This window comes from Condylura cristata, unplaced genomic scaffold (assembly GCF_000260355.1).
Source record: "Condylura cristata isolate star-nosed mole 26May11 unplaced genomic scaffold, ConCri1.0 scaffold00015, whole genome shotgun sequence".
Lineage (NCBI taxonomy): Eukaryota > Metazoa > Chordata > Mammalia > Eulipotyphla > Talpidae > Condylura > Condylura cristata.
Genome location: NW_004567116.1, coordinates 31,687,857 through 31,702,128, shown reverse-complemented (window position 1 = coordinate 31,702,128; position 14,272 = coordinate 31,687,857). Strand labels below are relative to the sequence as shown.

General features: G+C 44.3%; 1 protein-coding gene across 1 annotated transcript in view; it reads right to left on the bottom strand.

Moving 5' to 3' along the window:
* Positions 1-14,247, bottom strand: part of GALNT18 (polypeptide N-acetylgalactosaminyltransferase 18) — a 309,423-nt gene extending 295,176 nt beyond the window's left edge. The window contains exon 1 of the mRNA XM_004683042.2: positions 13,577-14,247. Within this exon, the coding sequence (XP_004683099.1) occupies positions 13,577-13,811 (235 nt within the window). The 5' untranslated portion in view covers positions 13,812-14,247. The remainder of the gene's footprint in view (positions 1-13,576) is intronic.
* Positions 14,248-14,272: the final 25 nt, after the last annotated feature.

The following is a 14,272-nucleotide window of genomic DNA, read 5'->3' as shown; positions in this document are numbered from 1 at the left end:
TTTCTGTTGGGTAGTTCCGATGGAGGAAAACACATTTCTCCTCAGGGAGACTCTCCCTCTACCGGAGTGTGTGAGAAGAGACTTTCTGGTCAGGTAACTGAATACCCAGCACAATGCTTCCACCAGTCAAGGTTTCCACAAACACAGCACATCTGTGTCATTGTCTGCTGCCCAGTGCAATGCCAGTTAGGTTTTATAAAGCAAATATTTGTCTGCCAGTAGGGGTCAGTCCCCAGGTGGGCTAACTTAGAATTCCCTAGGAGCCATCAAGTCAAACACACACACTCCCAGCATCTTGGCTGAGCAGCAGTAACCAGCATTGACTGTGGGCTTCCTTTTAATCTAACTCAGGTCAGGATCATCACAGGCTGAAGTACGAAGTCCCCACACACATGTGTAACTACACTGAAACAAGGTTCAAATCTGACATGCGCAGTATTACAACAGAAAATATATTTGCATATTTTCTATGCAAGCTAAAAGAAGGGAAGAGGAGTATGAGTGCGAATGGAAGAGGGGTAGGAAGTCGACCGAAGAGAAAAGTGCCTTCCTGTAACTCACTTCATTTAATCAGCACACAAGTCCCTGTTTAAGAAAAAAATTGTTCTCATTTCTTTTTTTTAAAGACATGTTTATTTGTGCATACAGAACTGGGGTACAGGCCAGAAGTGCAGAGGCGGTGAGAGGGTTCACCAGAGACAGAGTGGGGAAGAGAACAGGCAGATCGACGAAGTACACTGCTGAGGGGAGCAGTGGGCCGGTCAGGAGAGGTCTGCCACGCCATGTGGTCACCTCTGGGGCAGGCGGGGATCGAACTCATGCTGAAGAGGCTTTAACTTCTTAGTGCTGTGCTTTAACCTGCTGTGCCACCAGGGAGGGCCTGTTCTCATTTCTTTTGTTGGGGAAACTGAGACACGAGGAAGTGAAGAGACTGGCCCACCGAATCACTGTGTGAGCACTCTCCTTGCCACACTACATGAGACTTGGGCTTCCCCTCTTCAAGGTAGTTGTTAGTTTTACTTAAAAACTGAAACTGCCCTCTCCTAATCTTCCCAAATCCACTCCTCTAAGTCCTCCCCATTCTTCAAAGGTGTGTCATAAGTCCCCATTGCTCCAGGAAGTCTGTTCTAACTGTGCACGCTCCTAGAATTCAATTTTAACCCTCATTACATCTGTTAGCTTGCAAAAGCTCCTCTGCAATTTCTCGTGTTGCCGTCACTGATTTTTAAGCTTTTCAAAGAAAAGTGCACTGTCCTATGTATTTTCTCATCTCCCGCCATGCCTGGCACAGTGGCAAGTCCCCAAGAGGTACTGGGGAAACAGCCACAGAACAGCCTCCTGAATTGATGCCTTAAAAGCTGGGCTCCTGTGCTCATTCCTTCCACTGGCAAATCAATCTTCCCAGATCATTCCTCTGCAAGGGTTTTTCAGGGCCTACACACTGGGGTCCCCAGTCAGTCCCTCTCTGCCCCCCCCCAACACCAGTGCTTTCTCCACAGTGGCCACCCTACAGTCCCTCACACATTCCAGGCACCTTCCTGACTCAGGGCCTAGGCCCTAGCTGTGCCCTCCACCTAGAACATTCTTCCCCCAGTTTGGACCTGTCTGTTGATAGAAAAAACTCTGACCAACTCAGCTAATCCCTTCTATGTTTGTCTTTGTTATACTGATATACCACATTTATTAAGTACTAAAGAAGGACTGGTTGGATGGTGAGAAGGAAAGAATCTGAGTGAGCAACCAATACAAAACAGAAGATTATCCCAGGCCACTGTCAAACTCCCAGCTAAACAAGAGGAGAATAAAATAAATGAATAAAAGAGAATGTGGACTTGGAAGAAGGCCTGAAGTTTCTCTGAAGCACCCCAGGGATATTCATTTTCTCCCACTGTTCCCAAGTCCCAATAAGTCATAACATCCTCCGTTTTACCTCCTACATCTGTCCAGAGTGAAGAGTCCAACATTCCACACATTTCACCTAAACTAAATGGGAAGGTCCTGGCAGACTTGGATAACACTTTATTCATACCAAGTCCTCTCCTGGGAAAAGCAATACAGCTGGCTACAAAGAACATACCTGCAGCCTCTCTCAGACTTCCAGAATACTCAGTGTGGGTCAGCTCCTGGCATAGCTGTCTTCCTGCATCTCTAGGAAAGGAAACTGATAAACAGCTACCAGAAAGCCCAACTCAAGGCCTCCCTATGCTCATGAATCCTTCCAGTCTCATCTGCACCCTGCCTGCTAAAAGAAAGCAGTGGGCCTGTTTATTCCTCATCAGAATTGCAGGAACAGAAAAACAAGAGTCTCAGAGTCCCTTATTGAGGGGTTCAGAAGTAAAGGGGTTTGTCACTGACCAGTTGCATAAATTTGAACTAGTTAATTACAGCAGCTAAGCCTTATTTTCCTCCTCTGTAAAATGAAGGTAACACCACCCCCCACAAGGTTGCTTACATGGTAAAAATGAGGTAATGCATGTAAAGCATTGAGCATATAAAAGTTGCTCAACAAATATTAGTTTTCTTCCTAGCTCTTCCCCAGACAAGTTTAGACTTATTTCTATAAACCTTTCTCAATACTTCCTTTTTCCAATTTTTAAATCGTTGATAGAAGTCTCTTCTATCACTTTCCACTGGATTCCCCTTCTAATAAAAATCTCCAGATTCTAATAAAAAAAAACCTTTTTTTTTTTTAAACCTGGCCCAATTATGGACTTGGGAAGTTTCTCCATCACAATTCTTACACGTGATAGCTTCCTCCATATACTCTTTTAGCAACTAAAGCATATCAGAGGATTGGTTTATTATTAAACTGAAATTCAGAAGAGGAAGGAACCAAATGTTAAAACACTTGCTTCTCCAAGCCCATGGTCTGCAGGGCAGCTCCACAGCCCTCCTATTCCTCCATGGTTCCTTTTCTCGGTCAGGGAAATATTATGATTAATTAGATAGAACTTGTCCTGCTCCTTTAGGTCCTTTGGCACAGAAACCATATAAGCACCAAACATTATAAATGCAATAAAAAGAAACAAACAAACAAACAAAAATCCCTCTGCTTTGGGACCCCAACCAAGGCAAAGCTAAATAAATCTATAACAGAAGATCAAAAAGGATCTTCCACATGGATAATAGAAAATGTCACCAGCATAAACGGGAAGAGAGATTAGTTCAATAAAAGAAGAAAGTCATATTTGTGGGTCTCAAGTAAGATTTTTGCTTACTTTTAACTTCCCAGCATATAACTCACAAGGTTATTAATACAAACCCCTACTGTTTTGGGCAAATAAACAGCTGCTGATGTTTTGTGCCTAAACCACTTTATTAGAGCTTTCCTTTACAGCAATTGTTTTTTCCTTTCCAAATCCTGAGAGACTCAGATAGCTAAAAAAACCAGAGAGTGCCAAGGCAGAACAGATAACAAAGGAGAGGGGAGGTAGCCTGTGTGGGCTGGAAAATGGGGCAGGGGCTGCTGGAGTCCTTGCTATATTCTTTACAACTCCTGGTCAAAGTCAATGTTCAAGGACAGAGCACAAAGACAGAGACGTGGTGCAATCGGCAGGGTGATTTTTGTCCTGAAGCTTGAAGTTATCACTAAATGGAACTCACCAGGGCGAAAAGACAGGATGACCATCCATTCAGGAATGCCCAGAGCTGAAGGACACCAGACCCTGGACTTTCTGTATTAAGACAGGGTAAGTTCTCACCTATGTCCCAGCAATTTTACTTCTGAGCTTTTATCTGAAAAACACAAATTCAAAAACATGCATGCACCCCTTCGTTCACTGCAGCATTGTTGCCAATAATCAAGCTATGGAAAAGAAAAAAAAAAAAAGACATGGAAACAACCAATAAGCAACCAAGGGCCTGCTGGTGGATGTGTGGCTGAGAGCCCTGGTTTGTATATCCAATGGAGTGCTATGCAGCCATTAAAAACTAATAATAGGCCCTCCCTGTTGGCGCAGCGGGTTAAAGCACTGCACTAAGAAGCCAAAGCCACTTCCGCATGAGTTCAACTCCCACCTGCCCCGGAGTTGACCACATGGCGTGGCAGACCTCTCCTGACCCGCCCGCTGCTCCCCTCAGCAGTGTACTTCGTAGATCTGCCTGTTCTGCTCCCCACTCTGTCTCTGGTGAAGCCTCTTGCCACCCCTGAGCTTCTGGCCTATACCCCAGTTCTGTATGCACAAATAAATAAATCTTTAAAAAAAAAAAAAAAACTAATGATAATAAGGTGTTGCCATTTGTGACAACCAAGATAGACCTTAAGGACATTATGGAAAGTGAGATAAATCAGAAGGAGAAAGACCAATAGTATCATGTGATTTCACTCATATATGGAATATTAAAAAGCAAAGTAAATAAAACAAAAACAAAGCCTTAGACTCTGACAACAAAAATAGTGGGTACCAGAGCGGAAGGGTTGGAGGTAGAACAAGTGGGGGAGGTTCCAACTGGATGTGGTGAACTGAAGACTAGACCTCTGGTCATTTAGCATTAAAAGCTGTCTAAGTGAAAAGTAGTACAACGAAAACAAACCATAAAACCCTGTCAGTCAACTTTACCTTGAGTTTTTTAAAAGTACAAGACAAATAGGCCCTCCCTGGTGGCACAACAGGTTAGGACACAGCACTGCAAGCTGGCCACAGCCGCTCTGTGCACATTCAATCCCCAACCCTGGAGGTGACCCACATGCCGTGGCAGACCTCTCCTGACCATTGCTCCCCCCAGCAGTGTACTTCATCGATCTGCCTGTTCTGTTCCCCACTCTGTCTCTGGTAAAGCCTCTCACCACCCCTGCACCTTTGGCCTGTACCCCAGTTCTATATGCATGAATAAATCTTAAAAAAAAAAAAAGTACAAGACAAATAAACAAGGAAAGTTCTAGGCAAATGGGACAAGTAGGTCACCCTCACAGACAAGGGACTATGCCAGTGCACCAGAAAGCACTCAGCACAGTTCCCAGCCCACTGCAGGTGCTCAGAGGTCACATGTGGAATCTGAGGGGGTGCTAATCTACAGCTTCTCCCGCAAGAACAGATTCCTGGGAACCCCAAAATGAACCAAGGAAAAGACTCTCCAGACCCTGCAAGGTGGCGCATCACTCACCCCTCCAAAGCAGGACCTTCTCTTTGACTATCCTAATCTCAAGGTTCCCCCACTCACACAAGAAATGACCAAGCCCCCCATCCCCACTTGACGTTCACTTGACCCAAAATCTCTGGGCTTACATACAAACACAATCTTTGATAAAATGCTCTCCTGCTTCTCTCTCTGGGAGACAGTCACCTTTTTTCCTATTCCGTAGAGAGCATAGGTATTAGGGACAGTTTACCTACTGGGCCACACCACCTGTCATCTCTATGACCTTGAGTAAACTCTAAGTCTCTCCATCTCAGTGGTCTCAACTCAAAGACTTGCCTCATCATTTTGTGAAGATAAAAAGCAGTGTGCATCGATGGCAGCTAACCCAGTCCCTGACTCACTGGAGTAGCTCTTCCTCTATCCCCTCAGATACCGTCAATCTTCAATTTTTCATATGCCTGTTGCTCTGAAAATAAATTAAGGGTTTGATTAGGATTCTCATGTGTCACTCCATAGCTTCAAATCTCTCCTTGGTCTTTTTACACTCATATCCATTGGCTCAAGCAATTTTGCTACTGTTTTCCTGGTCCCCAGATGCCATCATCATAATACTTATTAACCTAAGTTTCAATCCACTTTGGGTACCTAATCGCCTACCTGCTCTTCTATGGCCTTTAACTCAAAGTGCACAGAGGACAAAGATGGATGAACAAGTCAGACTAGTGAAACCAAACTAATACCAGAACTTTCTATGCAGCACCCAACAATCTCAAACAGGGTGCCCCACTCAGCCAAATAAGAATGAAACCATTCATGCCAAAGAGCTGGCCCCAGGCCTTCTCTTTGGCCATCATTTTTCACTGCTCTCATCTGTTTCAAGCAGAAGGGTACAGATGCCACTTCTCTGGATATTTCCAAGCATCGTACTTCTGTGAGTCCCTGAAGAAGTGGTATCAAAACAACCCAGTGAGTGTGTCTGCCAGTTCCAATACCGTTTTAGCAGTAGCAGCATACAGGAAGCCTGCTGTGTCTGAGTGGGACTGGACACTTAGGGCTTTTAGCTAGCATCATGAAGAGAGGCCTTGTCTCCTAAAAGCAAATCTTCACAAAACTGAAATTAAATGTCATGCCATGAAAAAGACCACATCTTAGAACTGCGTACCCACTGGGATGACCTGTCCTTGTAACAGATTTCAACCCATAATTGTGAAATCAGAAAAACTACCAAAGCATTAGTGTTCATATAATCAGGAATCCTCTTGCTATAAGTTCCAGTTGGTTGCACTCAGCTAAGTCCATGAAGAGTACTCAGACGCACACAGAAGACTCCAGAGCAGCAGTGGTGTTCCCCACCACCACTGCAACATGTTAAAACAGTTAAAGCAGTTGTACAATAATTTGTTATTGATAATAATTTAAGTACCAAAGCATATGAGTAATTAACTCTAATACAATGAAGGGATTTCAAGGTTATCACATTGTCTTACATGCTAATATGCTTCCTTGAATGGGAGAAAACAGAGTGCCATAGGAATGACTGCAGCGAGTTAGGACGGGCATCATCCTGTCCCTTCCCTGGGGTGTGTGCCCTACATGTGAAGACATGTGTGTCAAGGGGCAGTCATCAAGAACCCCTCTGCTTAAACATGATGTTGTAGACTGTGATCCCAAAAGCAAGGTGTGACAGACAAGACAATTGTAGACACTCTAGAATAATCAAAACTGCCAAATTCAAGGCAAATCTCCACATTCAAGGCCAGCATAAGAAGCACATTCCATCATTCACTAAATCTGCCTTATTAACCAGCAGACTTAACTCACTTGCCCCTGGCTCACCACACGGTGTGCACCTAAATGTATGGACTTCTGCCCCTCCAGTTTTATGAATAATACTCTTTCTCCCAAAATCCTACCTTGTTGCCTTCTGGTTATATTCATTACTTTTATTCAGCTGATAGAATCTGAGCAATACAAAAGGACAACCATCCTAGAGGTTCTCAAGTCCCAAAGCAAAGCAATGGCCCATGTGGCCTTTCAAATTAAGTGCAGTCAGAAATCCGAAAGCACAGTATAAAGATGCTCCAATAATCTTACACGTGGCTCTAAATCACATAAATACCTTTCAGAGAAACACAGAACAGTTTAGCCCAAGTGACTGACACTGACTTTCAAGCCCTCACAAACCAGAAGGCCAGACTGTGGCTCTCCGACATTTCATTCTGGATTCTCCTTGAGATTCTACTTCAACCTACTTATCAAGGACAAATAACAATTTATGTCAAGTGAGTGGGAAAGAATGTGGAATTCATTTATTTTACAGCCTACACACTTCTGGATAAAAATGAAAATTGTTTGGCCATGGGAAAAAGTTGTATTCTTTGGCAAGGTTTTTCTACTCCATGAAGATGTGATTGTGAGCTATTAATAAAGGTAATTGGGCTCAACCTCTAAATCTTGCTATTGAATTCTCTCAAAGTATCAATCACTGGTACTAATATAATTTCACATGCCACAGTTCATTCTGGAGGACAAGTAGCTTTACCATTTAAATGACACCCTTTCCTCAAATAAACTCCCAAGCATTCACAAACCTCATATCCTCTTCTTCAAAGCCCTGCCAAGTTAGGGATGAGATGGACGATGCCAGCCAATTCTAAGTAACATCCAAAAGCTTCAGGAAAACAAAAATTTCTCCCAGCTTCCAGGCCGACATCATTTTCTGATTTTTAGGGACCAATATGGTTTGTAATCATGGTGCAGAGCCTGCTGTTTACCGATCTGATATACATGAATATGCACAGAATCTGTTAATAAACTCTCAGGAAACAAAAAGCAGTTAATAACCCATTTCTCCCATGTTGGGGATCAACGTGACTCCATGAAGTAAGGTAATGGATTTAAAAATTAGTCATATAACGTGATACATTATTAATCACGGCATTCAAAAGGGTAAATAGATGTTATAAGAAAACCACCCAGGAATTCAATTTCCTTAAATCTGTTTACTTTCTTGAATTCTTGATGTTACCATCATCCCTCACAGAAATGTAACAGTCTGATATTTCCTCTTCTCCCAAAACAGTGATTTTTAACCTTTTTAAAAAAGAGAGGCAGTCTTTTAAAAAAATCAAATATTTTATGGGACATCAAATATAAAACAGATGAAAGAGGATCTGCATTAGTGGCAAAGAGTGGGGAGGGAGGGTGCAGAAAGGGTCCAGGAGTGCTCACCTGACCCTTTTATATCAAAGTTTCCAGAAGCTTGGTGTTCCTAGGGACACAGTTTGAAAACCACTGCCTTAAGGCATCTATGAAAAATAAGAATTATGTATAGAATATATAGTACAGGTATTATATATATTTTGTTGCTTACTTATATGCAAATTATGTATATATATCATATGATTGATATATATATATATAAACAGGCAAATCACAAACAGATAGCCCAAGGGAAAGATTGGAAAGGAAGCCAAAGCAAAGTGAAATAGCATAAGGGTGAGTGGGAGAGCCTAAGTTCCATAGTAATAAATGCCTAGAAATCAAGAGAATAAAACATGTGACAATGACTAAATTTTACTAGGAAAAAACTGAATGATAAAAGCCATTGCTGGCCAAGCTCCATGAAACGAGGGCAATAATACACTGCTGATGGTGTAGAAATGGTTTTCCTTTTGAAAAACAGTATTTCACAAAAATGATATACTCTTTAAGTAATCCCACTTTTGTAAATACACCCTTAAAGATAATTTAAAAGAAGAAAACAATGAGATGATGAGGCTCATTTCTGTATTAATTTTAACAGAAAATCAAATGTTCAAAAATAGGGGAGTGACTAAATCAATGGCATATAGTGGTATATTGGTGGTGGAATAGTATACAGTCGTTAAAATACACTTAAAGTTCTCTTTTAAAAATCCCCATTTAATCAATCACCACTCCAAATTATCCAAACTTTCATAAGTAAACCCCTGGGTGCTAGGTCCCTCTGTGTCAGTTTTCTCTGCTGCCCCTGTTGACATCTTCTCTAACAATGGAGTGGTATTCTTACCAGTGTCATTGGATCTGTTCCCAAATGTATTTGTTATTTGTGCTTATCACTGTAATAGCATGATTCAATCACATATTACATGAACCAATGGAATATAAGTGTTTTAAAAGTGATTCTTGCTATTTCTAAAAATACTCATTTAAAAGCTTTACAAACTTTATAAAGTTAGTGACACACTTAGCAGTCAAAGCACATGTGAGCAAAATGACTGCAAAATCATATAATTTTTGGCTACTACATTTAGACTTCTTCCTGAGCTACAGTTCATAATGGATTTAAAAATAAAACCCAGAACTAGAAACCAAACTATAAACAGTATCTTGTAAGTTCATTTACACAAGGAATACAATGAAAAAGACATTCACCTAGTCCAAAGACAAAGTCTTGGCCTTCCATCAAAGTGCAGACAAATAAATGTATATTTTGAATAATATTAAAATAATTAATGCATGTATGTAATATTTTGTTTAATTCTTCTCTTTAATCAAATTTTCAATGAAATGATTCAGTTAAACCGATTGTTGAATAAAAGGGATTCTATCATCCTTTAAAACCAAGCCCACTATGACAGGGACCAAGAGTATTTAGATTCACCACTGTCTGCAAAATTGCCATCCCGGTACCAAGACAGGCACATATTAGGTCTCAGACAGACAAGGACTGAATCAGTAAGCTATGTAACAAACATGAAAAAAAAAATTCTAATAAAAAGCAAAGTGAGAAAAGCAGAATAAAAAAAGTGCAAAGTAAACCAGGACATATACCATGTTCTTAAGGCAGAGACAAATGGACAAAGCAGAAGTGAATGCTTAACATGGCAAATTAGTTGTAAAGATAGAATGAGTAATGGACAATTCTATACTTTAAAAAAATATTTTCCTTAACATTATCATCTTTTACAGCTTCTAAAAGATATTAACCAAGAAAAGGAGAAAGCTGTTTTTGTTTTTATTGGACTTCCAAAGTAAGAAGTGAATCAACATTTCCATCTCCACAGTTAGCCCCTTCAGCACACCCTCAACTTAATCCACCTCACCTCCTCAAGCAATCCAATCTTCCTCCTCCAAAAACCAAACCTGTATTAACACTTATTTTGTGTTTCCAACCCACCAGAATGCTATTTTTAAAATATGGAGTTATCCACCCTCTCGTTTACCATCTATTTGGTTAAAAAAAAAATTCTCAAAACTGCAATTTACATTCCCAAGAGATTCCCAAACACCATCTAATTAAATCATTCAATCAGAAAACAAATTAAAATGAAATATCACTGCAGCCCCCAAGAGGAAAATAAACTTTTCAGTCATAACTAGAATAAACCTCCAAAGTGATGCTCCAAAGCTTCTTCTAATTGCAAGTCCTATGGTACATCCCAAAGAACATTTTGTGACATTTGCAGCTTCCGGAACAACTTTCCTTCCAAAGCAAAGAAGAGCTTGAGTGAGACTCTTAAGCAAAACATATCCATTTGAGAATGGAAACGCTTTCATTAATGACTTCACTGGGCATCACACTGTGCTCAATCACTCGATCCTCTAGCCAACACCCACTCTGGTTAGAAGTGACCTCGGTGTTCCACAAACACTGACCTCCTCTTAGAGGTTCTTGAATCCTCCTATGACTTCTGTGACTCCTCCACCCTTCAATCATCCACCTAGGCTTCTCACTCTAACACCTACTCCCTCCATCATCAAATACTCTGAGGAATGCTGCTCCCCCTGGGATTTGCTGGTCCTCTTAGGAGATGGTACAATATGTGGTTTAGAACACAGTCTCAAAAGCTGTGCTACCTTGACTTAAACCTCAGCAGGGCCACAGTCCAGTGGTATGATCTATCCAAGTCATATCACCTCTTCATCTGTAAAATGGAATTCATCTGACTTCTTCATAGGTGTGAGGATTAAACAAGTCAATATACATAGAGAATAATGTCCAGCATGTAAGAGGTGCTATGTAATTTTTAGCTATCATTATTAATAGCCTGATTCACCTTTAGCTCAGAACAGTAACTGCTCAAAAGGGTACACTGAGTAGTGGATCCTTGACAGTGGAATACACAGAAACAGCCCACATATCAAGAATTAAGAGTCTGCTCCTGTCCTTTCCCACCCACTGCCTTTTGTGGGAAAGGGCTGTCCTTGGCTAGCCCCAACCTTTGTAGGTCCCTCACCTAAATGAGTTACGCCCCTCTATCTGCCTTCAATTCCTTAATCCTCACTTAGAACTCTGTCCCACTGGGATAACTGTCACTAGTCATCACTACATAATCATGGCACACCCAACCACGTGAATTCTTTCCTCAAGCTGCCTCGTCTAGCCTTCTCCGAGTCACAGAGCCTTTCTCCTCCTATTGTGCCCCCCCCCCAATGGGCTGTGGCTTCAGCCTCTATCCAGAGAATCTGGTCAAGTCTCAACATTTACAGGAATAGAATACAGTGATCACACATATCCAAGAAAAAGTGGATCAAGATGTGTTTTAAGGGTCCAATGCCTTCCCCTCTCCAATCTTTTCAGGGACATATTTGCATTTCTCAAACAATGCATATCTATATGGGTTTCTGGGAACAAAATCACAAATGTTCCTTTCAACTTCAACACTACATTTGTTTTCATGTGGAGCCTTATAAATCACACAACATGGTTCCCACTGAACATGATAGAGGCCCACTCTTTCATACGCTCACAGATTAATAATGTCTCCTCTTGCTTCCCCAAGTAGTACCTCACCCACCTTCTCTCTAACCAGATTGGAAAGCACAATAGAATCACCTCCCAGGAATGCACATGCTCACACAGAATGTGAAGAAAGATCTCTCAAAATCTGTGGGCAAACTGCAGATGTCAAAGTCAGGCATGGCCTTGTGTCTCCCTGGGGATAGATACTGAGTTACCTTTGGGCAAACAGTGTACTTGTGCTGCCGGCTGTCAGTCTAGATCCATGGGGCGAAAAAAGACAAGTAAGAAATAGCAGCAACAGGCACCATCAGACTGATGAATTGGTCTGCCAAATCCAGTGCCAGAATGAGAGACAGACAGATATGAAAGACAAGTTGTCAACGGTCTCCTTTTCTGGAAAAGTGTCAGATCCGTGGGCTCTGAAGCGATTAGTACAGAAGCATTAACACAGAAGTGTACACCTCTCTTGCACTCACCTGAACCTCTTCTGGGAAGGAACTCTTCTGGACAGGGAAAAAGGTACCAGATGTGGAGAGGGCAGCTGTCCCCACCCATCCTGGCAGCAGATGCCGGGGCCCAGTCCAGATTCATGTGTAAACAAGAGCATGCTCCCAGGAATGAGGAGTCTTCCTTTCAACCCAATATTTGCCAAGGTCTGCCAGGTGCTAGACCCAGAGCCTGGTGGAGTTGCCAGTTTTACAGGTAGGGAGGCTCTGCCAGCCCTGCCCTGAAGAAGCTGGTAGAGAAGAAAAGATTGAGAGACATGCATGTGTGTGTACGCCCAGCACCAGTGCCCCAAAGGGGCTTAGAGTTCTCCATTCCCTGCCTCTTACAGCTCATTGACAAGACTGGCTTTGGGCATGTGCCTAGCACCCCTGCCTGTCCGTTGCATAGCCCTGGCCTGGAGCACACCCCTGGGCAGAGCCTTAGACTCCAGACACACCCCAGGCGGGTCCTTCTGCTCCACCTCAGAAGCTCCCCTGGCCTAGGAGTGGCCTCTAGCCTGCTGTGTGCTGCTGGAGGGAAAGGCCGCAGTCCAGGGCTGTTTCTCCAGGTTCCTTGCCCAGATACCACCACAGTGGACAGAGGTTAGGGCTGAGGCGCTTCTTCCCCAAGTCCACACCTGCTCCTAAAGAGGGTCTTGAACCTGTGGCTGTGGTGGGAGTGGACATAGCTAAGGTTCAAGAAACACGACCCTGCCACAGATACCCCTGCTTTTCGCACTGCCTAAGGACCCCACACAGCAGGATTGGGCTCTGCAACCTTCTGAGAAAGCCGGCTAGTCCCGCAGCCTGCGGGTCCTAAATGCCAACGGTTGCCCTCCTCCCCCGCAGGAGCATCCTCTCCCTGGGCCCTTACAGTAGCCAAGACCTCGACTGCCCGCGTGAGCTCTTCTTGTACACACACAAACACACGTACACATGTACACACTCGCTGTGTGGGACCTGTATGAGACCCCGAGAGCCCGCGAGCAACCAGCCCGAGTCACACGCATATTTGGACACGTGCACAGCGCGCCCCCACACCGCCAGTCAGCGGCACACACCCGCGCGTGAAGCCCCGCGCACGCACGTGTGCCCTGGAGAACCGCGAGTGGCCTCAGAAACTGGAGGTCCTGCACAAGACAGCAAGGTCCACGCAGCCCAGCAAGCGTCTGTGGCCTCAGAACCAAGCGTCGGCCAACAGATGCGCACCAGCCCCAGCGCACCCTGCGCCGCGCAGGGTACGCCCGGGCCCCGCGGACGGCCCAAGTTTCCCCAGCTCTCGTACCTTGGATATGCTGCTTGATGACATTCTCTAGGTGGTCCAGTCTTTCAATAATCTTCAGGGTCTCCCCTCTGTCTTCTTCCAGCTTCTTGTCAGGCGCGGGCTCCTGCCCCCGCACATACACGCTGGCGATGTAGTTGGTGACCCAGCCCACGTAGAGCAGGCATATGATGTTGGTCATGCCGCTCAGGATCACACAAGTGGACACCAAAGTTTTGGTCTTCCTGGTGCACACCATCCTGGGCTCCCTCCTCCATATAGAGCACCCGGGGCCCCTCCTCGAGCGCGCCCTGGGCTCCCCCGCGCTCACACCCCCTAGAGTGTCCGGGGCGGCGGGCGCCCGAGCACCTGAGTCCCGAGGTTCTCAAGGCCGGGCCGCGGGCTGTGGAGCCGCCTTGCCCAAGTTTGGAGCTCCCGCCGCTGGCCACCGGGAGAGAAAGCTTGACAAAGGAAATGAGGTGAATTTTTTTTTCCCCCAAATTAAAAATCTCCGAGCCCTTCTCTGGCCGGTCACGGGTGGCCTGCAGCCGCGCGCCGCAACTGGCGCGTCTGGGAAACTTTGCCACAGCCCGGGTCCGCGGCCGCACCGCTTCCCATCGCCAGGCGCGAAGCCTCCGCGGTCCGCCCGGCCCGCGCTGCTGGAAAGACGGCGGCGGCGGCGGCAGCGAGAGAGCCGCGGAGCAGAGCGGCGCGGCCCCC